The sequence below is a fragment of the Poecilia reticulata genome, linkage group LG7 (genome assembly GCF_000633615.1).
Source record: "Poecilia reticulata strain Guanapo linkage group LG7, Guppy_female_1.0+MT, whole genome shotgun sequence".
NCBI lineage: Eukaryota > Metazoa > Chordata > Actinopteri > Cyprinodontiformes > Poeciliidae > Poecilia > Poecilia reticulata.
The window spans coordinates 27,965,523-27,988,062 of NC_024337.1; the positions used below are offsets into that span (position 1 = coordinate 27,965,523).

Genomic DNA, 22,540 nt, shown 5'->3' on the forward strand with positions numbered 1-22,540 from the left:
GAATGCTTTCAAGACCTTGACAAGTGCTTTGCTCAAAGCAGCTTTGTTTCATTGCCAAACTAAAATGTCCAAATGATCATGTTTTGCTAGTTCTAAGTTTTAAAAAATCTGCCGGTTAGTAGAAACTTTAAATGTTGTGAAATCTGACATGTGAACCTGCCTTTTTATTTAATAGAATATGTTTGAACCTTGAATGTGAAACCACCTCTAGTCATGAGAAGATTTTTATCAAAGAATTAGAAGTATCCACCAACGGATGATTTGTTATCTTATTTTGTTGGCATTTTGGTTTTGTTAAAATAGTCCATTTTCCTTTGCTGTGTAATACTGACATTGAAATGATGGCCTCGGATTGGTTGATCAGTCCCTCATGACGCCTCCTTCCCTAGGACCTTTGCTTTCCGACTCATCCTTTGATGAGTCAAGGTTTGTTACTCTCTTTTTAGATTTGGTTAAATACAGGGAGACATTTCTCTCTACAATGAACATTACGTGACTCTTCTGTGATTTTCTTCAAGAAAAATACTCATCATATTCAAAATGAGGAAGCACAGAAAAATGTAAAAACTGTTGTTTTTTGATACTGTAAAACTGCAGTTTATGATCAGAAAATGCTTATTTTGAATGCATATAAAGAACTGAATTTATCTATTCCACATATGGTGCTGATATTGATGGTTGTTGATGAAATACGCTGCTGGTGGTACTCCTACCTTATATGAACTGATATTTGATTGAGTTTTTTTTGTTTTTTTTCACCTTTTTTTTTCTTTTTTACTTGCAAGCATTAAATGCCCTTTGCGACCCGAAACTCTTCAAATTGAACACAAGCTTACAAATCAGCAAGCTTTTCAAGTGAATGTGTTCCAGACTTTCTTCAGAATATAAAGGTATACTCTGAAACCTTGAATTAGACTTTTGCTTCCAGCGAGAGGTATATGTTATCCTCTTATCCCCTTATCTTTAAAAGCAAAAGAAAAAAACTAATTTCTTATTAAAATTTGTGATTATTATTACTATCAAAAATGTGAATGTTATTAAGAAGATGAATAAGATTATTTCACACATAGACATAGCTAAGTACTCTTACCTATTCCTATATTTAATGGTGAACTATTTATGTTAATTTTCCTAGAAAAAATTATCTAGCTTTTGGCCTTTTTAGTAGCTCATAGACAAATTTTTGTCGTTTTGTTTATTTTTACTCAGCTAATCACTGGTAAATAGATTTTAGTTTGATTACATAAATTAGAAGTTAGTGACTATTTAAACAATCCCTAATTGATGGTTAATTTCATTTTAGTTTTTATTTGAGAAATACTGTATTATAATCCTGAGAAATATATAGACATTTTCTTGTGGCCTTAAAATTGTGCAAGATTACTTAACGTGAAGGAAATAATTCAAATTGAAGATATTTTTTTAAGATTATGAAAGTGTCTCACATGCACTGTTCTTCCACTCTACATGTTCAACGTCCTTTAAACACTGTGTATCATTTATTGCTTTTAACTGTTTGCAACAAAGCAGTCATAAACATTAAAATGCAAGACTTCCCAGAATAATTTAGTATTTTCTTTACCTTAACTTCTTGAGGATACAACACTAACAGCTTTGATCATAAAACACTAAATGCTTACTAATTTACATGTAAGATATAAAAAAATTATAGAAACCTGTAGTCATAGGACGCCTATGACTACACGCTTTCTTAATGTTGAAAGCAATGACCTCCGCTGTCGTATTTCCCAGTGAATCATCAGTTACGTACTTGGGACTCGGCAGCATAAAACATACGTACCGTTTATTCAGGACCCACACTGAACATCGTGGACAAACCCAAACAGAACTTTTATTCAAGTATTAAAATGTGGCCACATCATTCTGAATACCAACGAAGTACAAATCAACACAATTATAAAAGCAGAACAGATTTTTGTTTTACTTAACATTCGATTTGCAAAATATGGAATCCAGCCATCTACTTCTTCTTTTCCCCTTCTTCAGGTTCAATATGCATAGAAAGGTGTGCACAGTAGCTTTGATTAACTACAATCCTGTGTCCCAAAAATGTATCGATTGGTCCCTTAACTAAAATACAAAGGGGGCAAGAACATAACAAAAGCATTTAATGTGTCGTTATGATCATTTAAATCAGAGATTATTTTCAGCCAAAAACAAAAAGGCTGCTGGATTTGCAAAGCACATACACGCTTAAAGACTGGGATCTATTTCTAAAATTAATGTAGGCAAAAGTTTTGGACAGAAGGGGGGGGGGTAATAATTTTTTGGACCAGATTAGGTTTTACATTTAATACTGCGGAGTATTTGTCTAATGGACACCGGAGGCTTCTATACAATCAAACAGCACTGCAAAAGCACTCAAAATCCTCAACATTCGCCAAAGTCATCATTGCTGATTATTTAATCAAAAATGAATATAAGGAAGGCACAAGAAAATGAGATCAGTGACTCGCCTCTAATCAAATCAATCACTAAACTCTCCTGTTGTTGGTTACAGATTGATAGATTTACAGCAGTTAGCTCATTTCGAATAAAACGATTTAATAGGCAAATTTCCCAGTTTGAAAGGAACTGAAGCATAGATATTTAAAGAGCTTTTGTGCCTCTGATTTGGTTCAAGTGATCTATACGCCCTTCAAAGTTGACATCGTCATAAATCTGCTAATTCAGACCAGTGTGTTCCTATCGAAGTGAGGTAATGGGCCGAACCCCTCAGAGACATCTTGGAAAGAACGGGAGTGACAACTGGGAAAAAAAACACAGTGGGAACGTCCAACACTTGCTGAAAGGTGCTGCCGTGAGACATCATTTAACATTCCTCCTATTTAAAAAAATCTAAGTACATCCCGAGATAAAAGATCACGCATAACGTTTTCTAAGGAACTGACATGAACGCGTAGCCAGCTAGTAGCTGATGGCTGCATAAACCTGTTTGCTTTAGCATCCTTCATTCAGAGGAAGCAGATTTCCATTACTTCTACTTCACTAAAACAAAAATAATAGTTACCAAAGTGCCTGTGAGTGCTTAAGATTGCAATAACATCAGAACTGTAAATCTGTTGCTAAAAGCAGTGCTCTTCTGCCGTACGAACCGAGTACAATCATTACAACAGGTAATTAATAACAATCAAACTTGTTCAACAAACATTTCAGGGAGACACAACCAAACATGTGCTTTTAAGACTTAAAAGTACTCCCAAAGGAGGTAAATGAACATTAATAGAATGTAACTTAAATGTCACTAAACTTAAATTATCTAAATAATATCTTGTAACATTAATTCTGACAAGCTCCTAAAAAGTGCATTAGAAGTTAGGCCTGGTGCCAGCAGTGAGGGTTTGAGGATTAGCACTGCATTTAAGAGCATTCTCTTCCACGTGTAGCACTGAATGACTTGAACGCTTGAGAAAAATAACCGAAGTGGAACAGCAGTGGAGGAGATATGGATTCTTCTGCAGCAATAGACGTGTGTCTGATGAGGTGATTCTCTTTTTGTTTTGTTTTTTCGTTTGTTTGTGTTTTTTGTTGTATTTTTTTATCTTCAGCTATCTTTTAGGCATCAGGCAGTCTGAGAGCAAATCCTGCAGCTTGGTCCACAGTGAGGACATGTCCAAGGAAAAGTCCAACAAAGTCCTGGAGGTCTCATGTGGTCAGTTCATAGTGATGCCTTTTTCTCTGAGCTCCTCTGTCACGCGCACCAAGTATGTGGGGTCTGGATAGCCAAAGCTGTAAAAAAAAGGAAAAAGTGGCTAAAGTTCCTTTATTTTGCTCAACTGGCAACAAAAAGTACCATGCAACTGCATTTTAATCCGTCCATTTCCACCGAAGCCTTTCTTTACAGACTGAACTCCCTTGTCGAGGATTCTCCAAAAACCAGACAACCGATACGTACCAGGGTGGCCCGCCGAATATGGATGTCTTGTGGTGAATGTCATTCCAGGTGATGACATTTTGCAGGCCCGTAGTCATGGAGGTACCAATAGTGAAGATAAGGCGCTGTTCGAAGGCCTGACGCAGCAGGCCCAGCACGCGGTTCCCTTCTGGGCTGTCAGGGAGGTAGGCCACGCGGTCTGTTCCTGGGTATCGAACGCCAGGGTTTGGGTGATCAAGCTGTGGGTGAAATGAATCAGAAACGGTGTGAAACTATAACGGCATAAGCTCAGCGTGTTTTCCCTTTACATCCTCGTGCATCGTTTAAAAAAATGCCAACTAAGTAGCAAGTGTCAAATAAACACCGAACGTCTGTTATGGAATCAGTCATTTCATGAATCAAGTGCCAAACAATCCATCCTTTAAATGGTCTGGCCTTAAAGAGACTGCCACTCGAGAAAAATGTTTGAAATCATCTTAAGTCACCATTTTAATCAAACATCTAGCCATGAGCTGTACGCCTCAATGATCAGCTTAAACCCTTTGAGCTTTATTTTATAATGTTGTACACATGAACTTAAATTTATGCATTTTGGTGATTTTTTTTTTTTTTTTTCGTAACCAAACAAGCTGTACTGACACTGGCATTTAATTATGTATTAAATAGGCGATTTCTGGTCACAGTGAGTTTCACAGGACTTTGTTTAGATGGTGGATCTTCAAATGCAGGCCTCGAGGGTCGGTGTCCTGCAACTTTTAGATGCGTCTCCGCTTCAACACACCTGACTCAAATAATGAGGCCATTAGTACGACTGCGAAAAACTGGACTGTATTCTGAGGATGTGATTCCGCCATTTGATTCAGGTGAGTTGAACCATCAAAAAGTTGCAGAAAATGATCCCCTGAAGCCTGCATTTGAAGACTCATAATTTAGAAGCATCCGAATAAAAGGTATATAAACCACTTTCTTTTGGTTTATCATATAAAATTCAAACAAAATAGTTTGATGTTTGTTGTATCAAAGTGCAAAAAAAGGTCAAAGTAATTTTGATTGCCATAATAGCCATCAGAAGATGAAAGAAGAGAAGAAGACACAAGTGAGAGGTAATGCTACGCAGCAAAAATAAAGACGGCAGTAGCAGCAATTCAAACACTCTGCTTGATCCTCCAATGTCCAGCTAATCTGAGAAAAACTTCATGTTGATCAGCAGAATAAAGCGATGATAATAGTACGTATGATGTGAATAAGTGCTCCATAAAGTGAAACTCACAGTCGAGGGATTAACACAAAACTAAGATCTGCAAGTGGCTGCTAACTTTGTCACTTTCTAAGCCTATTTAAAACATTTCCTTTGTAGCTTTAAGTTTATTCACTGAACAGCAAATGTTTTATACTTCCTCAGAGATGATTTACAAGGCGAGGATCACAGTGAACATCAGTCACATTTACATGTTGACGTAAACCTGCAGACATTATCTTGAACGGGGAAGCTTAAAACCTGTTTGACTTTCCATAAATGAAAAGCAGATTTCCCAGTGTGGGAACAATGCTGTCTAACTCATTAGGTGTTGTTTGGCTTTGGATCAAAAATGTGAGAAGAAAGTGACGTCAAAGGGAAAACACAGAGTTTAGTTTAGACAGTGTTTCATAGTCATGTCAGAGAATATCAAATTAATGGAGCACAAATACAACTTTGTTTTGGTTTTAAAACAAAAATAAAATGTACGGAAAATTAATTTGCAGCAGCACTGCATAAAATGTTAAGGCTATAAATGCAGATTTTTTTGCGTTTGCAATCTTCAGTCATTTAAGCTCTTTCTATCTATAAGGTGTTACAATAAGACTGAGGACTGCGACTTTGAATTAGTAATTTTCTGCCTAATGTTTGAAGAGACTAGGTTTAGATCTAACTCAAGAGAATATTAATGCATGTTATCTTGCCAAGATAAGCTCTTTCACATTTTGTCAGGTTACAACCACAAAGTGATGGAAGTCAACAAATTTTTTTTGTTTTTACCCAACAAAAACAAAACAAAAAAAATGCATAATTGTGAAGTGAATGAAAATAATGAGTCTTGTTTTGCTTTATCTTTTACAGATAAAAAAACCCCTGAAAAGTGTGGTGTGCATATAGATTCAGTCTAATTTCACAGAGCTGAAAAAATTGGGGAAAAAAAATAACTGGACAAGAGAGGAAGGTTGTGTTTTAGGCTTTTGAATAAGTTGCATTGCTCAGAGTCTATATCCGTACCTGACGGTACTTACTGTCTGCACTCCAGGAGGGAAGCTGTAGATGATGCAGATACATCCATAGCCCTCGTGGCCAGGAAGCTCCATATCAGGGTCCCGCTCCACCATCATCGAACCATTGGCAGGCTGGTTCCCGACCAGCTGGCCATAAACCAGTCTGCACACGGGACAAGCTTGCTTCACCTTAAAGGCTCGTTCCAGGCAGGAGCGGCAGAACGAATGGCCGCATTTCTCCAGGGTGGTCCTCTCCACTATGTCCCCCATGCAAATTGAACAAATGCCACTGTCCTCGGCCTCACTGTGGGAACCAATGCCAGAGTCCATGTCTTTCCTCAGAGAGGCCTCGTGAAGCATGGCACACACCTCCTCGTCGGCAGGTTTCCTGAACCTCTGCTGCTGTCTCTGGGAGCGCCGCGGCAGGGAAGGGGGAGCCTGGAGGTTCCCTTCTCCGTTCTGCTCCAGGACCTCCACGCAAGGCAGCAGAGCCCTCTTCCTCTTGGGTCCTCCCTCCTGTTTGCTCATTTCTTTACGGGCACATCGGCATAAGTCAATGAAGGCTTTTCGCGTCTCACTAGAGATAGGTCCATCCATCGTCCCAGATCTGGTGCTCCTCGAGCCTTCCACCGGCTGCAGCCGCACAGCGCAGCAACCCCCCCTCTCTCCTCGCCTGACGATGCCGGCGCTCATCCCCTGCTTGTGCTGGAAGTCAATGAGCCAGGGCCGCCCAGCTGCAGCCAGGTAATCCCAAACTGCCTGAGAAACTAGCACCTCATCACTGCCCTGGCCAGCACGCACACTCATCTCATCAGAGGAAACTGCACAGAGGAGCACATAAAAGTCATTACAGGTTATTAAACTTATTCACTTGACCGCAGCCGGTTTAAGGGATAAATGAAGTAAGCTGCTGCTTAAGGTGAATGTTCTGCAACTACGAATGTTGCTGAAACACAGGGGCTGCTACAGGTTATTTAACTGGTATCTATTGTAACCACTGAACAGACAAAACATCGATTCCAGATTTTTTTTTTTTTCGCTGAATATTTCTGGCAGTACAAAAAAAACTGAGTGTAAGCATTTTTGAAGCTTTTAGGTTACAAGCTTTCACCAGTTGAATATAAACTACACCTGAATTTCTGCTTATATTATGCAATAAATATCTTTTCAAGCCTGTATTTCTGATGTATAGATCTTACATAAGATCTACATATCAGTTAATAGTTATTTTTTCCAACTACAGCACAACTATGGCCCCCCGGGTCAATCAAAGCAGTTAATATCTGTATACCGTCAAATTACATCAACGTGAAAAGATGTTCAGTATTAGAATTTGAAGATGTACTCCTTGAATTCAGAGTATTTAGTAATACTTTCCACAGTTTGTTGATGGGTAGTTTGATCAATACGTTCTGCCTCAACTGGCTCTCTGAGGACATCCGTGATCTTGATTTATGGCAAAATGAAAATGACTTTTGGCGCCCATGAGCTATAGAATCTTAAATAAAGGTAGACAAAAACAAATGCTATTAGAATAAATATATTTTTTGCACTCTAGTTAAATCTTAACCAAGTAATCAGCCAGTGGGTCTTAAAATAAGCAATGGTGGTAACATGTAAAAGTAATATAAGAGAAATCCATGTGCATCCCAGAATACCTACTGAGTGAACAAGTGTGAGACGTAAACCCACACCGCCCATTATTCTTTGATTACAAAATATATGCACTCACATCAGTCACACTGCACAGTCTTTTAAAAGCACAATTATACCTTAACCTTTTTAATCGCGCTTTTGGAGGTTCGCATTGAGCACGTGCAAGCTGAGCAAGCGGTGAGCTTTATATACTTGACACATTCGTTGGTGCAGTGTTCTCCAAAAAGACGATCTTTATAGATGGATTATATCAATTCAAATCTGCTCTGCTACATCACCGTCCAAACAGACCATTTTGAGTGAAAGGTGGCACACTTGATCCACGCCAATTTCTACAAATTCAGAGGCAAATAGGCACCATGACAGCCCGCATGTCATGGTGCCATGACGTGCCATGACGCGTGCTGTCATGATGCACCATGGTTCACCAATTGACCCTTTGCGATTGGCGCAAGGGGTCGCGATTGGCGCGCAGCCCCTTGAGCCCAGTTCAATGCATCAACTATACACCTAGCTTAGCCTTTCTGTGCCTTCATTGTGTCGAGTAGGTAAAACAACCTATTTAAAATAAAATTACAAATGATACTTAGCCTGGCGGGGCGGGGGTCAGTAAAGCCTAATTACAGCCGCATAAACTAATGTTTTCAAGCCTCGATTTCTGTTAATTATGTTTGTTTTGCTTACAGCTAGTGAAAACGCTATTAAAATTAAAGTATTGCATCACACCAATACAAAAGTTCAACAAAGAAATGTTGGCTAAATGAAAAGCATCATAAATGGCTCCTTAAATGTTCAAAAGACAGTTTTAATCAGACAAACAAGCCTCATTTTTAATTTGTTTAATAATAATAAATCTGCAAGTAGGTTACAAAACTGAATTCTGCTTTGGGCCCTATTCAACTTTGGGTCGGCCCTGCTCACAGTCATTTGCACTTTAAACTGATGGATGCAGTGATGCACAAGCCAGGTTGAAGCTTTCAACGTGTATTAGGGGGATTACTTTAGCTTTAGCTCAAATATAGCTCCAAGAGTTCTCCTGCTTTGTTGCATTCACATCTGCTTAATCTGCTGATATTGAGAGAGAGAGAGAGAAACGGTGCGAAATTCAGGAAATTTGTCTGCGGCTCATCAAAGGGTGACAATTTAAATGCTTAAAGAACAAGTATGTGCTTCAGGGAACATAAAGGCTGATGACAACACATTAGCTGCTGGGATGTTCAGGCTATAAACAAAAGAAACTAAAGCCTGTGATGTGTGGAGGAAAGAAAGAAAAACAAACCCCGAAAGCATGCACTGACAAAATCATCCGAAAAGGACAGAACCATGATCGATCCAGCAATCTTACCTTGCGATCCCATAAATTCCTCCAAGTGCGAATAAAGCGTCCTGTTGAACAGAAGTAAAGAGAGAAACTGACGGTCTGAAGCACAGATATACATACACAGACAGCTGGCAGCGCAACGGCGAGCGGGGAATTCAGCGGTGTGGCAACATTAGCGTCAAATTTCTTACAACATGAATCACTACAGCGCTTTCTTCTGTGCACATATCCACATCTCACCCTTCTGAGTTGTTCTCCACTGCCTGTCAGGGAGCTGTGAGGCTGGATTAAAGAGCCCTGAGCTCCATCTGCGGAAGGAAACGGAGAGAGAGAAAGAGAGAGAAAGAGAGGGAGAGAGAGAGATGGGGGGCCTTTATTTCTCACTGCAGCTTATCGGCGGAGAACGGTGAAGAGCCTGCTGTGGTCAAGCCATGATATCCCAATGTTTTCCCGGATTAAGATACAAAAAAACAACATTTGAATCCACAACCTCCTCCCTCTCGTTTTCGGTCTCGTCTGCGCTCCCGTGTCCTTGTAGGCGTCAACACAAAGTAGAAAAACATTCACCGACGCTGTCCGTTTATCAGCCTCAGCCACGTTGAGCCGTGAGCCTGCGCTGTCCTCTCAGATAATTTACTCTGCCTTTTTTTTTTTTTTCTTTTACTCCAACCTGTTTTCATCCAATCGTGGTCGCGTCATTTTTGTCAGCTGCGCGGCGCAAATAGACTTCACTTCATACAGGAGGAGGAAGGGGGAAGGGGGAGGACAGGGACCTACATGATGAAAATGTAACCAGGAAGTTCGTCATTGGTATGACATGATTGGTCAGTAAACGGTGGATTACATAGTTTATGTGGTTTCATGTTGCCTTTATTACCACTGTAAGCGGTGATGTAGTGCACAAAAAATCCCCGCAAAAGATATGAGCCCACAGGGAATACCCACTCCAATACCGGATTTACCTTTACCGCTTTTATCTGGGTACACATTTCACTTAATACCACAACAGAGATCTTGAATACAGTTGAAATACGACCCCTTAGCAGCCAGACAATCCAAGGGCTTCGTGTAGCCAAACTGAGGTACATGTATAATACTCATCCAAATGTACTAATGTAAGAGTAAAGGCATATTTCGTATGGCTATTTCTTTTTACAAATTATCTGATCATAACACCTTATTTAATATTTGAAAGTGAAGTCAGAAGAGATAAAAATATAGTTGTATGCAAATAAAATGTAATAAAATTAATACAACTAAACAAATACAGAATGTCAAATTTAGGCAGAGAACGCATGTATTTAACAAGAAACATATGAAACCAATCACTAGCGGAATAAATAAACTAAGCACCTGATTTTTCAATTTTCAGTTTTAGTGAATAGAAATTATAATCACAAAAAACTGATAAAATTGACATTTACATTTGTTGCTAAAATATTATTCAAGTTTACAATGTATAATAAACCTGCTGCCTTTCTCTTACAGTTGAATTGATGCCTTAAGTACAGCAAGATGATTTATTTTTATCAGGAGATCACTTGAGCTACACTTGATGGGTTTTGCTCCTCTGCCTTCCTGTTGATGCTACATGAGACCTGAATACAAACCCAGCCGAAAGATTGACGCCATTTCTTCTTCTTTAAATCAAATCATGTTTATTAAGCACTTGGTGTTGGTAACACTGTAGTTTTTGTTGTTGAAAATGTAGCTAGCTCCTCATTGAAAGAAGAATGAATTACTGTACAGAATTTGAACCAGATCTTCTTGTCCAACAACAGTGTCTGACCACATAAATGTGCTTCTGGAAGAATAATAAACCACATAATATTAAACCCTGTTAGTCATTCATTCAATGTCACATGTGTGGAAGGCAGAGCAACGTAAGGCCAGTTGATGTTAATGATTTGTCTTTTGTAATAACTTCCATGTATTTGAGATTGGATCCATGTCTTCACGCTGATTTTTAGCTCCCTCCCCAGATTCTCTGTCAAATTCAAGTCTGTGCCACTAAAAAGTGGCAATATTAATGCAATCTGTGTCTCTTTTGGGTTTTATTTAGAGTTTTGGAAAATAACAGTTGCAATCTACATAGATTTATCTTTTTTTGACGTGCTAAATTAGATTAGTTGTTGGTTTGTCAACAATTTCAATTCTCTCAGAGGAAGACCAAGGACGCTTTTTGAGTTCACATTTAAATGTTATTCTTTTATGTTAAACTGTTCTCCATGTGTATTTAAACCCTTTAAAAGGTCAGCTGTTATATCTGGCTATTTTTTTTAAAACAGTTCCAGTCCATTAATAGATTACCAGAATATGAGCAATTGTTCAATTTTCTTCAATCTTCTCGCAGAAACCGATTCAATGGCTCACTTTGTCCTCTGTGGATATTTTGTTCAATTTAAATATATGAAATATGATCACTTATTGTCATAAATCCCCCGTGGCTGCATGCATTGTCTGCTAGATTGTTCCATTATTCACTGGAAATGGAGCAGCGATTGGATTTGTGCCTGGCTTTATTGCAGTCTTTGCTCTCTGTTGGACAGAAAATCCTGTAAGGAGTTTTTAGCCAGGAAAAATTACATGTTCCTTGGTTAGGCTGGGAGAAAATAGGTGATATCAAAAACTGCTTTTGCAAACCTTTTAGAAACATGTGACTCAACAATTGGCCAAAAGAAAAGCAGTTCTTTTGAAGTGCTACATGAGCCCCTCTCCTGCTGTTTGCATTGCACAAAGATTTCTGCAGACATCAAGTGCTTTGCAGTCTGAGATTAATCCATTTTTGTTTGTTTGTATTCATGGCACCTAAGCCAAAGCCAGATTTGCAACAATGTACTTTTCGAATTCTACAAATGGCATAATTATAGTCAGAGCGGTAGGTAACGTTCACTCATCTGGACCACACAAAAGAAAAGGTAATTAGGTGTCAAGATCACAACAATACGACCACATTATGGCTTACTGTCGTGCAACGAGACTGGTAGAAACGACTTAGCACCACAGTGAGCAATAGCTAATCCCCCCTTTCTAATTACAGAGCTACTGCAGAAAGCTCCTGGAGGCAAATTAGATTTAACTGATGCATTTCTTTTCTTCAGTAATGGCTAATTTAAAGGATTAGTAGGTTGTAAATGCACAGAACCCAGTGCCTTTATCGTATGGATAAAATATGTTTGGTTTTGATTCTGTGGTTTTAGGGGGGGGGACACTAGTAATTCTGACGTTTTTCATAATGAATCCATAAAGTTTTGTCTCATCGTGAAGCAATATTTTAATGACGCTGACCCAGCAGCAACTCAAATTTCAGTAAACAATTACAGTTCCACTGCCTTCTCTGCCATCTCTAATGGTTTTCGTAGTTTCCCACAATGACGTCTGAATTGCTTTATCAATAAAAGGGAATTTGACAAGTGAGTGGGATGTTTGAAAAGAAAGAGAACACAAAAACAAGATGCAACATAGAAAAAGAAGCAACAAATAGAGTTTTTCACAAGGTCAGAATTATTCTGAATAAACAATTCTTAGATAAATAATTGTAAGAAATGTATCAAACATAATTAATAAAAGGTGAAACCAACGTTATCAGTCTATCATTTTAACAACGTTTTATGCCTTGGGGGTATTTAACTAAATGTGCAGTTGTTTTAGTTGTGCATAATATTTTACTTGGAAGCCAAGTCATGTAAGGTCAGGTTTTATTGAACAAAATCACTTGAGTTTTGAAGATGGTCAAAAATTGCATTCAGTCTCTCTGGGATCCACTTCTCGTTTAGAAAACTGGGCTGTTATGTCTCAGTTTGCTCTAGAAATATATAAAATTTTGTATTTTGATGTACTCAAGCTTTAAAAATGTTTTCATTTTAATTTTAGCCTCTTGATAAATCACGGGTAACGTCCTCTCAGAAGGTCATGTAGTTTCAGTATAAGTCAAGTAAAGGGTATTCATAGAGCACAGTTGAGCAGCAACTCTTTACACCATGAAAACATAATGGCCAAGGCAGCTATAAAAACGGGCAGTTTTTTTAGTCTTGATTTGAAGAAACTCAGTGTTTCAGCATTTTTGCAGTTGTCTGGAAGTTTGTTCTAGAAAATAAATGCTGCTTCCCCATGTTTGGTTTTAGTTCTGGGGAAGCAGAGTGCACTAGAACCAGAAGACCTGATTGGACTATTATAAAAATATTATAATACTTGCTTAAAGGTTGTTATTTTCAATTGAAGCACACCTGTCTACATATTGTAATTTATTGAATAACAGTTAGCTTTTTTTGTTTTAGTTTTGTTGTTCAATGTCAGAACTGAACAGTGTCATAGTTGATGCAACTGTTGTCTGGGTTTGAACCCCCTCCCGGAATCTGGTGGACTTCCATGTTCTCGTTTCTGTTGTTTCTCTCCGGGTTCTTCACTGTATAAATTCTCATCCGTTGGGATAATTCATCCATCCATGCATTTTCTATACACCCTTGTACCTAGTGGGGTCGGAGGGGTGCTGGTGCCTATCTCCAGCGAGACATTTAGGGTGATAGGTGGGGTACACCCTGGACAGGTCGCCAGTCCATCGCAGGGGTTAGGATTTTTTTTAAACTAAATTATCCGGTGGATGTTTGAATTTATCATGAATTACTTGTGGCTAAGCAGCAGTTGGCGCTGTTGCGCCGCACACTGTTTCTAGAATTATCTCACAGCGCGTGCCCACGCTCCAAGCAGGCGGGTAACGTCCTCTCGAGATATCACGAAAACTCCGCGATACTTTAAGGGACTTCAACGTTTCGGTTGAAAACCTGAGTTTAGTATAGGTTTCAGTCATCACATTTGCCCGGATTTTTATTATACAACACCGCTAGATAGCCCGTAGTCAGACGAAGAAGTTCACCTGCTATACTGTAAAGATGTAAGTCTTGTTTATGTGTTTACTAGCAGTCGCTTGTTGCTAATAAGCGCTTAGTCTTTGAAGTTCGCTAATGCCGATCAACTAGCTAACATTAGCTCATTGAGCTAGCACACGAGTTAGCATTAGCTGTGCAGTTAACATTTATTGTTACAGGACTAAAAACCATCACAAATCGTTAAACCTACCTACCCTTATAGCTTAACATAACCTTTTCCAACTAGCCCCAAACTTTTAATTGTAGCTTACGTTGTATGCGCCCCATATATCAGTTAAGTTAACATTAGCTGGCAGGCTAAAGTCAACTAACAGTACTAGGTTAAAGTTAGAACCGAGGAGGACTGCTGTCATGATGTGAAGGTTTCTCTTTGAGTTAAAGTAACACATGTCCTCGTTCAAAACCATTAATTGTAATTCAAGACAAATATTTGACTGCATATGTTTGTCATTAAAAAAAAAACAGATTACAACAATTGTACGTTAAAGCACAACTGTTTTGCCACCTACGAAGGTTGCTGAGAAATCTTCCTTGGTTACAATTCCTGTATAAAACCGAAATCACTCAGTCTTGCCCTGTTAAATGGTTTAATAGGTTTTCTCTCTAATAAAATGCAACATAACTCTGATTGCTTCACCCTGCACATGTGACCCAGCAGATCAAAATAACCACTTTGTTTGACAGTCTAATGTAAAAATGAAATATGTTGTCGTTAATTCCCTCTTTCTGTTCATCAATAGCATGGCCCATTTGCCACAGCATGGCCCATTTCCCACCCTAAGTGCCACAGCTAAATGGTATGACAGAAGAGACTTTGTTTTTGTAGAGTTCTGCGTGGAAGACAGTAAAGATGTACATGTCCAATTTGACAAGTCAAAATTTGAGTTTAGGTAAGTTGTGTTTAAAGTGCACTAGACGGTAAGTCTTCTTGTATTTGTATAAAAATGTGTTGTGTTTTGTGAAATCCAGTCATCTGTGTGGACCAAATTGAAGGAAAACTGGGTGTACTGGAAAGTATGGTGACCTCCCTTTCTGTCATTTTTACAGGTGTGTCAGCGGAAAAGACAAGTACAACAATGAAATTGAGCTTTTTGGGGAAATTGATCCCAAAGTAAGATTAACATCTGCAGAACTAGTTAAAGTTTTAGGATGAGTTTTACTTCTCAAAAACTGTTAATAAATTGATAATCTATGTAATTTACAGCAATCGAAACACAGCCGCACCGACAGGTCTGTGCAGTGTTGTTTACGAAAAGCAGAAGCTGGGAAATCATGGCCACGACTTACCAAAGAAAAGGCAAAGGTAACTTTAAATTTAATGCATTTTTCCTTAATTATTGTCAAACAAACGTCTTCACACTGCTGTTCAAAAGTACTTTTCATACACTTAAAAAAAGAAAAGTGATTGTCTTTTGGAAATAAACTCTGCTGTCTTTGGGTGTTTAGATAATGACATCTTGTACAAATGTGCAAGAAATCTGTTGCTACTGAATTAAATTGCAGTGAGACAGATAGATAATGGAGCTTTATTTCTTTTTAAATGTATTAAATACACTTTAAGTCTTTTCTCAAGTTTTTTCACTTATTTTCTACATTGTGTGATCTTTTAAAAGATCTTAATTTTGTTGTACAGTATGTAAGCCATACACAAACAGAGTTATTAATTTAGTGAATTTAAATTTAAGAATTTGACAATATGCTGTTTATGTGCAGGTAAATAGTATTTTTTGATTGTATAATTGTTCCATCCCCCAGTTTAAATGGTTGAGTGTGGATTTCAACAACTGGAAAGACTGGGAAGATGACTCGGATGAGGACATGTCAAGTTTTGACAACTTCTCAGAGGTAATCGAGTGAAAGACTGTCAGCACTTATTTGTTTATTCAAAGATCCCCTTTACCGTAGTAGAGACTAATGGGGTCCACAACAAAACTTACAATTAAGTCTTCTTTCACGGACATTACAATAAAGACATGATGGTATTCCTTAAGACACAAACTAAATTAAATGAAGCACAAAATTCAAATCATCTCCAACAGTTATAACGTCTTGCAAACATTACGAAAAGACATGCTGATTTATGTGCGCCATACATCTTTTTTTTCTTTCCCCTTTTTCTTCAGATGATGAACAACATGGGTGGAGATGATTTACCCGATTTAGATGGTGCAGAATACGGTGCAGAAGAAGTATGAGTTATTTTTATTATTTTCTGAGGATTTTCTTGAAGTTTATCAGGTGAAATCCGAGTTCCCATAATTTTGTTTTTGTGTTTCAGCATGATTCTGCAGACAGCGATGATGAAAGTAAGTATGACTTTTAAAAAAACAACAAACAAAACAAACCAGCAAAGTTGTAGTTTGTTCTTTGTGAGGACAGAAGAAAATCATTCTTCATATGTAGAAGAACATAGCAGTATAATATCTTTGAAAGATTCACATGTATGACAAGTTCAGTTAAAGTGAAACTCGTATAACGTCATTACTCACTCATGGGAGTGAAACATTTCAAGTGATTTATGTTACTGTTGATGAATATGGCTTGCAGCTAATGAAAAGCTGAAAATTCAGTTTCCTAGGAAATTTAGACGGTACATAAAACTAATTTAAAAGTAATTCAAGTCTGTTAAAAAGCATGTCATTGTGCTACAGAACATGGTTGAGACTCCTGACATTAACTGTGGCATCAATGCAGCCTGGTGTAGAGGAGAAAGGCCTGTGATTCTGCTGAGGTGTTGAGAAAGCCCAGGTTGCTGTAGTTGTGATTTTCAGGGTTTCTCTCATCTTACTCTTGACAAAAATCCATAGAGTCTCTGCAAGGTTTAGATGGGAGGAGTTTGCTTTCTCATCAAACACTCTTGACACCGTTTCCTTCAAACGGTAACGTTTGGTACCTTTTGTCATGGACAGATGCCAAGTCCTGTTGAAAAATTAAATCAGGATCTCCATGAAGCCCATCAGCCGAGGGAATAATTTAATGCTCTAAAATCTCCTGGTAGCAGGTGCTTGTGCAACTGTTTTTTAATCAGTTTTCCACTCAACCATTATTCCTCTAACACACAGCACTCTGAACAGCAGTGACTTCTTAAGACTTGGCCATCTTGCGAAGATGACAATGTCTATCCCCTGGACAAGTGTCCAGTGAGCCAACTTCTTTTCAATCGTTTTTATTTATGTAATTTAAGAAAAATAATCTTATTAGATTATTAGCTGTAAGCTCCAAATGCCCCATTATGACAATGTGGTGGAAAAAAAGCTTCTTTTTTTTTTGCAAATTTATTAATAGAAAACCAAGAAACTACTTTTACATAAGTATTCACAGCCTTGCCGTGAAGCTCAAAATGGAGCTGTTTCCACTGATCATTCTTGAGATGTTTCTACAACTTAAATGCAGTCCACCTGTGATAAGTTCAATTAATTGTTGTTGATTTGGAAAGGCTCACGCTTGTGAGGTCTCACAGTTGACAGTGTAGGTCAGAGGTCACACACTAAACATAAAATGAGAGGAATTGTTTAGACTTCTGGGAGAGGATTGTCTTGAGGCACAAATCTGGGGAAGGATACGGAAAAAATTCTGCTGATTAGAAGCTCCTATCGAGAAATCCTTTGCAAATGGAGGAAGGTTGGAACCAGCGGGACTCTTCCTAGAGCCGGCTATCTAAACTGAGAGATCAGGTGAGAGAGAGAGAGAAGTGACCAAGAAGAACCCAATGGTCACTCTGTCAAAGCGCCAGTGGAGAACCTTCTGGAAGGACAAACATCTCTGCGGCAATCCACCAGTCAGTGTATGGAGTGACCAAACGAAAGCCACTCCTTCATAAAGTGCATGGCAGAATGTCTGGAGTTTGCCAGAAAGCACCTAATGGACTCGGACCATGACAAAAAAGATTCTGTGGTCTGATGAGACAAAAATTGAACTCTTTGGTGGTAAATAGATTAATTTAAGATAAATTAGAATAAGGCTGTAATATACCAAAATGTAGGAAGAAGTGAAGCACTGAACACTTTGCAGATGTGCCGCATATATATACATTACATCAAGTGTCACTTATTGTATTTTAATGACTGAATTTAGATATTTTTTGACGCTTAATCTTAGGCTGTTTCTGCGTTTGTCATTGTTGTCAATGTTCCCCTCATTGGAATTTTTGTCTCTTGCAGAGATGCCAGACCTCGAGTAGGCAAACATGGTTGCCACCTCACTAGAGATCAAAACAAGTCGTGAGTCTGAAGAACGAAATTAGGCAATGAGTTGGCAGCCACATTGAAGAAGAACCTCTCTATACCCCGTTTCCAAAGTGAAATCCCTGCAGAGCGACGGGGGGGACGGGTGACTGTTGGATACAGACATGCACAGGCGTCCATAACAACATAAAGCGCTGTGCTTTGCTGTTTTGTTCTGCATGGACGATTCTGTTCAAATGAAAATGTTGTTGTTCCCTGGCTTAAATGACTATTGGGATGTGCTGATGTCTTATACCCTGTTTCTCTTCTGTTTTGTTGTTTTTTTTTTTCCTTTCTGGTGTCAGGTTATGTAAACACATTGTGATTTTTAATGACAAAAAAGAAACTGAAAATGCCTATTTTCCAAGAAGTAAATTTTCTAATGACAGACTTCCCCCTCTTTAATGTTTGTATTGTAAATTGCTCTTATGTTTAATTTAAGTGGCAAGAGTTCTGCTTTAAATTGGTTTTTCAGTGTCTTTGGTCATATGCAAATATTTAACAGTAATTTCAATTTTTTTAATATGTTGCAGCTTTTAAAGTAAACATGCTTGGACAACTACAGATTTGTGTTAAGAATATGGCGGTTGAGTTTATGACCTTATGTGTTCACATCTTGGAAAGGCATTGTTTTCTTTATGCAATCCATTAAAGATCTTTCATTGTTGCAAATAAAACTGATAAGTGTTTTGGTTATTTTTAATCTTATGACGTGAGAAAATAAACTGCATACATTTTCCCTAAGATTTAAGCGTAAGTTATGCATAACATGAACAACAAATATGCTTTGAATATGTACGTTTGATTCTAGGTATCAAATGTGTTCATTGTAGGCTATGGGACTTTAAGAAAGATTTTTTAAGAGGACAATAATTATTTGGTATTTTTCAAAATCCATCCAGAGTTGAGATGCTCTACATTTTTCCAAATTATTGGATCACTACAGCGGTCACATCCTATTTTTACTACAAATATCGTTCCTGTACCAGGGTGGTACAATAATGCAACCTGCAACTTCAGTTAAACTGTGTAAACATGCCCACTCTAATGTTTGACTAAATCTCCATTGGCAAACTTAAGATTGACCTCAAGATTTTTATTTCAAATATTCACTAATTTTTTGTGAATATTTGACCATGGAAATAAGTACAAGCATTAATTTCTTAGATGGTTTCATTTAAAAAAAAAAAAAAAGTAAAAAATGAGACAGCAGTTAAAAACATTTTAGCTGAGTTATAGTCAAATTCAGAAACTTAATTAGCCAACTTTGTTCATTCTTTGAGATCATTTTACTGTTGATATTCCCAATTATTTCCAGTTTCACTCATCTGACAAAATCTGTCTCCAGATGAAAAGGTATGGATTGGGATGTTTGTATATAACCCAGGAACTAAATGGCTCAAAAACCAAACATAAACATAAGGATAATCACCAGACGGGTCTTGGGATGAATAAAGCAGGGCAAAATGAAACTTCTGGAACGACCCCAACCGCAGACCAATTCAAACCTCATGGACAACGGTTCAAACACGTCCACTCCAAGAAATCTTCCAATTTAATCAGCTACACCACTTTTGAAACCCAAAGTCATCACCTTATCTAACCAGAAATGAGACAGAAAGTCCCGTTTCCTACATAAAGTGGGCGCTAGAGGTGCAACTGATTGCAGGAGATTTAACTAGATATCAGTGGGAGGGATGTGAGGACGTTTGAGCTTTTATAGCTTAGATTAAAACCTGTATGCTCATTTTGCCCTTTAAAAATGTATTAAAGATTAACTTCGGGAAAAGATTGAAATTTAACCTGGTAGCGGTGTTGCTGATGACTTTATGTGAACTTCAGTGGAACATGAATAGTTTGTGTGTGACTGTGCTGCCTTATAAGGACCTCCGTCCTGTTCTGCATCCTTGTACTTGGAGCCGCTGGTAGGGACTTACCGTCTTTACTTTCACACAGACTGAAAAGGGAAATACCCAGTTTCATTCCTCTTTTCTGAATATTTGAGGTGTAAATTAGTTGTGGTTCAGTTTTGCTGTGTGTACATTTTCAAACTGTGACCTTCAACTTTAGACTTCCCTCAACATCAGGGTGATACGGTTAATTAGCTTTTGTACACTATTTGATGCTCATCAAATCTAGTGTCAAGCTCAACACAGAACTTCAAACACAGAATTATACGGACCGCAATTATGCTAGCAGAGAGCTTCTCAAAGGCATTGAAATTTAATCATGCCTACATTTTCTTCTTCTCCGGCAAGTCTTTACTACTGAACAGTTTTTATAGAGTTTGTCTGCCCCGATGCGAGATGTTTAGGGGCTGCAGGTTATGTGTGCGTCAGCAGTCTGGACCAAGAGAACAGAAAAACACAATGCAAGCATCTTTTCCAACACCCTCCAAACAAAACTACAGGCTTAAATGTACAAAAGCTGGCTTAGGGAGACATGGGGAGGGGGAGGACAAAACTTCCCAACCTGTTAACTAATTAACTTTTTGAAATGATCCATGTTTTGGTTAGTTATTTATTTATTTTTTTCAAAATCAAGACAGCTCTCAAAGTCAAAATGAACCAATTTCTTTTTTTTTTTTTTGCTGCTTGGCAAAAATCTGCCAGTTGAATTTGTAACATGTTTCACACACGTACAGATCAAAAGTGAAACAACAAGCACTAAGTCAGCCACTCACAGATGCAGGGAAGGGAACTTGCAGATCTGAATATGACTGCAAGAAAAACAGACCATAGAAACCAGCAGAAACTGTTACTGCTAGCGTTTTGTTTCCAATGCGTGAAAGGCACAAAAAGCAGTAAGGTCAGCATAAACCTTTCAGAGAGCAGCGGCCGTCCCTGTAGCTGTCCTGGTCAGCATGACGCTCCAGTGCAGAAGCTCAATACCACGGCTGCTCTCCCCTCTTCCTCTGTGGCCGTGGATTTTCCACCGCTTTATCCGACCTGAGCCTGCAAACCAATCCACAGCACACAATGCATAACTCTGTCTAATCAGTTCTGCTACAGAACTGTTTTTTTTTTTTTTTTTATTCAGAGCATAAGGTTGGGAAATTACTGGAGCCTTATGGATTGCAGCATTGATTAGAGTTCATCTGAGTTCTGCTTTAAAAATAAGGCCATAAACCTGTGGAAGATGAGTTGTTTCTATACTGTATGTGCTGTCGTCTCCGGCATTCTTACGTGGTTAGCATGTAAGAAGAAAATAAGGCCAGAAAGAAGTTTTTTAGTGTGACAGCAGTCACCTTAAACGGTCATCTGCTCTCAACAGACATTTACAACCAAATGCCTTCCAGAAAAAGTAATAATTGTAAAGTGAAACACGCCAGCTGTGAAGCAGGGAGGTGGACGTGTGATGGTTTGGGGACGTGTTGCTGCTCCAGGAACTGGTCCGCTCACTAACATGAGCTGGCCACATTACCGATGCTGCTGGAGGGAAATGAGAGACTATTAAAGCTGAAGCAGAACAGAAACTTGTGACGATAATCTAAAATATAACAGTGAATACACTAAGTACTGGCTGTGAATTAATACATGGACAAAGTCAAATGTGCTGAAAAGTGTGTGTCCAAACCGGGGGACACACCTGTAGTCATGGTTACAAAACCTCTTTTTCTCTTCATATTTTCATTAGCAACTAAGAATTAAAAAAATAAGTTCTTAAGGTAGCAATAACTACAGATAAGTTACTAAATTGATTTTCTTTTGTAAGTACAAAACCAAAGGAAATTGATTACTGTTACCGTGTTTGAAGTTTTACTCAGATGTTATTCATTCTTACATTTCTTTATTTTTTTCCAACATTGTAATTACGGCAAACAAATGGAATAGTCTTAACTACCCTTGTTGTCTGAATGGTGCTCAGTTTCTTCATGCTTCTGTTCCACAATACTGAGTAGTTTGTATTAGCAGCTATAAATTAACAATAGTAATGTTAAATCTATTAATGTTAATGTGAGATGATTCATGAAATATACAAATTGTAAGATATCTGGTCTGTTCGAGTTAAAAGGCTCAAGTCCAAGTGAGGTCACAGGTCATCGGTGCTGAAGTCTGAGTCGAGTTCCAAAGTCATTAAATTTGTGACGCTGGTGTGGAAAGAAAGACATTTTTTCCTATAGAAAAGCGCTTTACTGCCATCCTGGTTTCCAGTAGGCTGTTAGACTTCTTTTCATCATTAAGGTAATCCAAAAATAAAAAAGCTTCATGTTTGGCGAAGACACACTGTTGCTCTTCCCAGAAAGCTCCTCTCGGCCTCCAAGTTTCAAACTGTATGTCCAAAGGACCAACTAGCAAAAGAAGGGTTAAGTGAC

General features: G+C 38.3%; 2 protein-coding genes across 5 annotated transcripts; one reads left to right on the forward strand and one right to left on the reverse strand.

The window, feature by feature from the left end:
* Nucleotides 1-1,787: 1,787 nt before the first annotated feature.
* dtx3 (deltex E3 ubiquitin ligase 3) lies at nt 1,788-9,866 on the reverse strand. Of its 4 annotated transcripts, none has more exons than XM_008413576.2 (6): nt 9,607-9,866; nt 9,357-9,424; nt 9,141-9,181; nt 6,161-6,960; nt 3,917-4,134; nt 1,788-3,750 (listed from the first exon to the last, which is right to left on the reverse strand). In XM_008413576.2, the coding sequence occupies exons 3-6, from the start codon at nt 9,151-9,153 to the stop codon at nt 3,675-3,677; spliced, it is 1,107 nt and encodes a 368-aa protein (XP_008411798.1). In that variant the 5' UTR covers nt 9,154-9,181; nt 9,357-9,424; nt 9,607-9,866; the 3' UTR covers nt 1,788-3,674. The 4 variants fall into 4 exon arrangements, with proteins under 4 accessions (XP_008411798.1, XP_008411799.1, XP_008411797.1 ...); XM_008413577.2 differs by adding an exon at nt 7,517-7,637 and having other exon boundaries at nt 9,357-9,866; XM_008413575.2 differs by having other exon boundaries at nt 9,357-9,866.
* Nucleotides 9,867-13,839: 3,973 nt separating this feature from the next.
* On the forward strand, nt 13,840-18,902 carry ptges3a (prostaglandin E synthase 3a (cytosolic)). Its single transcript, XM_008413574.2, has 8 exons — nt 13,840-14,007; nt 14,743-14,892; nt 15,050-15,113; nt 15,207-15,305; nt 15,758-15,847; nt 16,126-16,191; nt 16,281-16,308; nt 18,163-18,902. The coding sequence occupies exons 2-8, from the start codon at nt 14,744-14,746 to the stop codon at nt 18,180-18,182; spliced, it is 516 nt and encodes a 171-aa protein (XP_008411796.1). The 5' UTR covers nt 13,840-14,007; nt 14,743; the 3' UTR covers nt 18,183-18,902.
* The last annotated feature ends 3,638 nt before the right edge of the window (nt 18,903-22,540 follow it).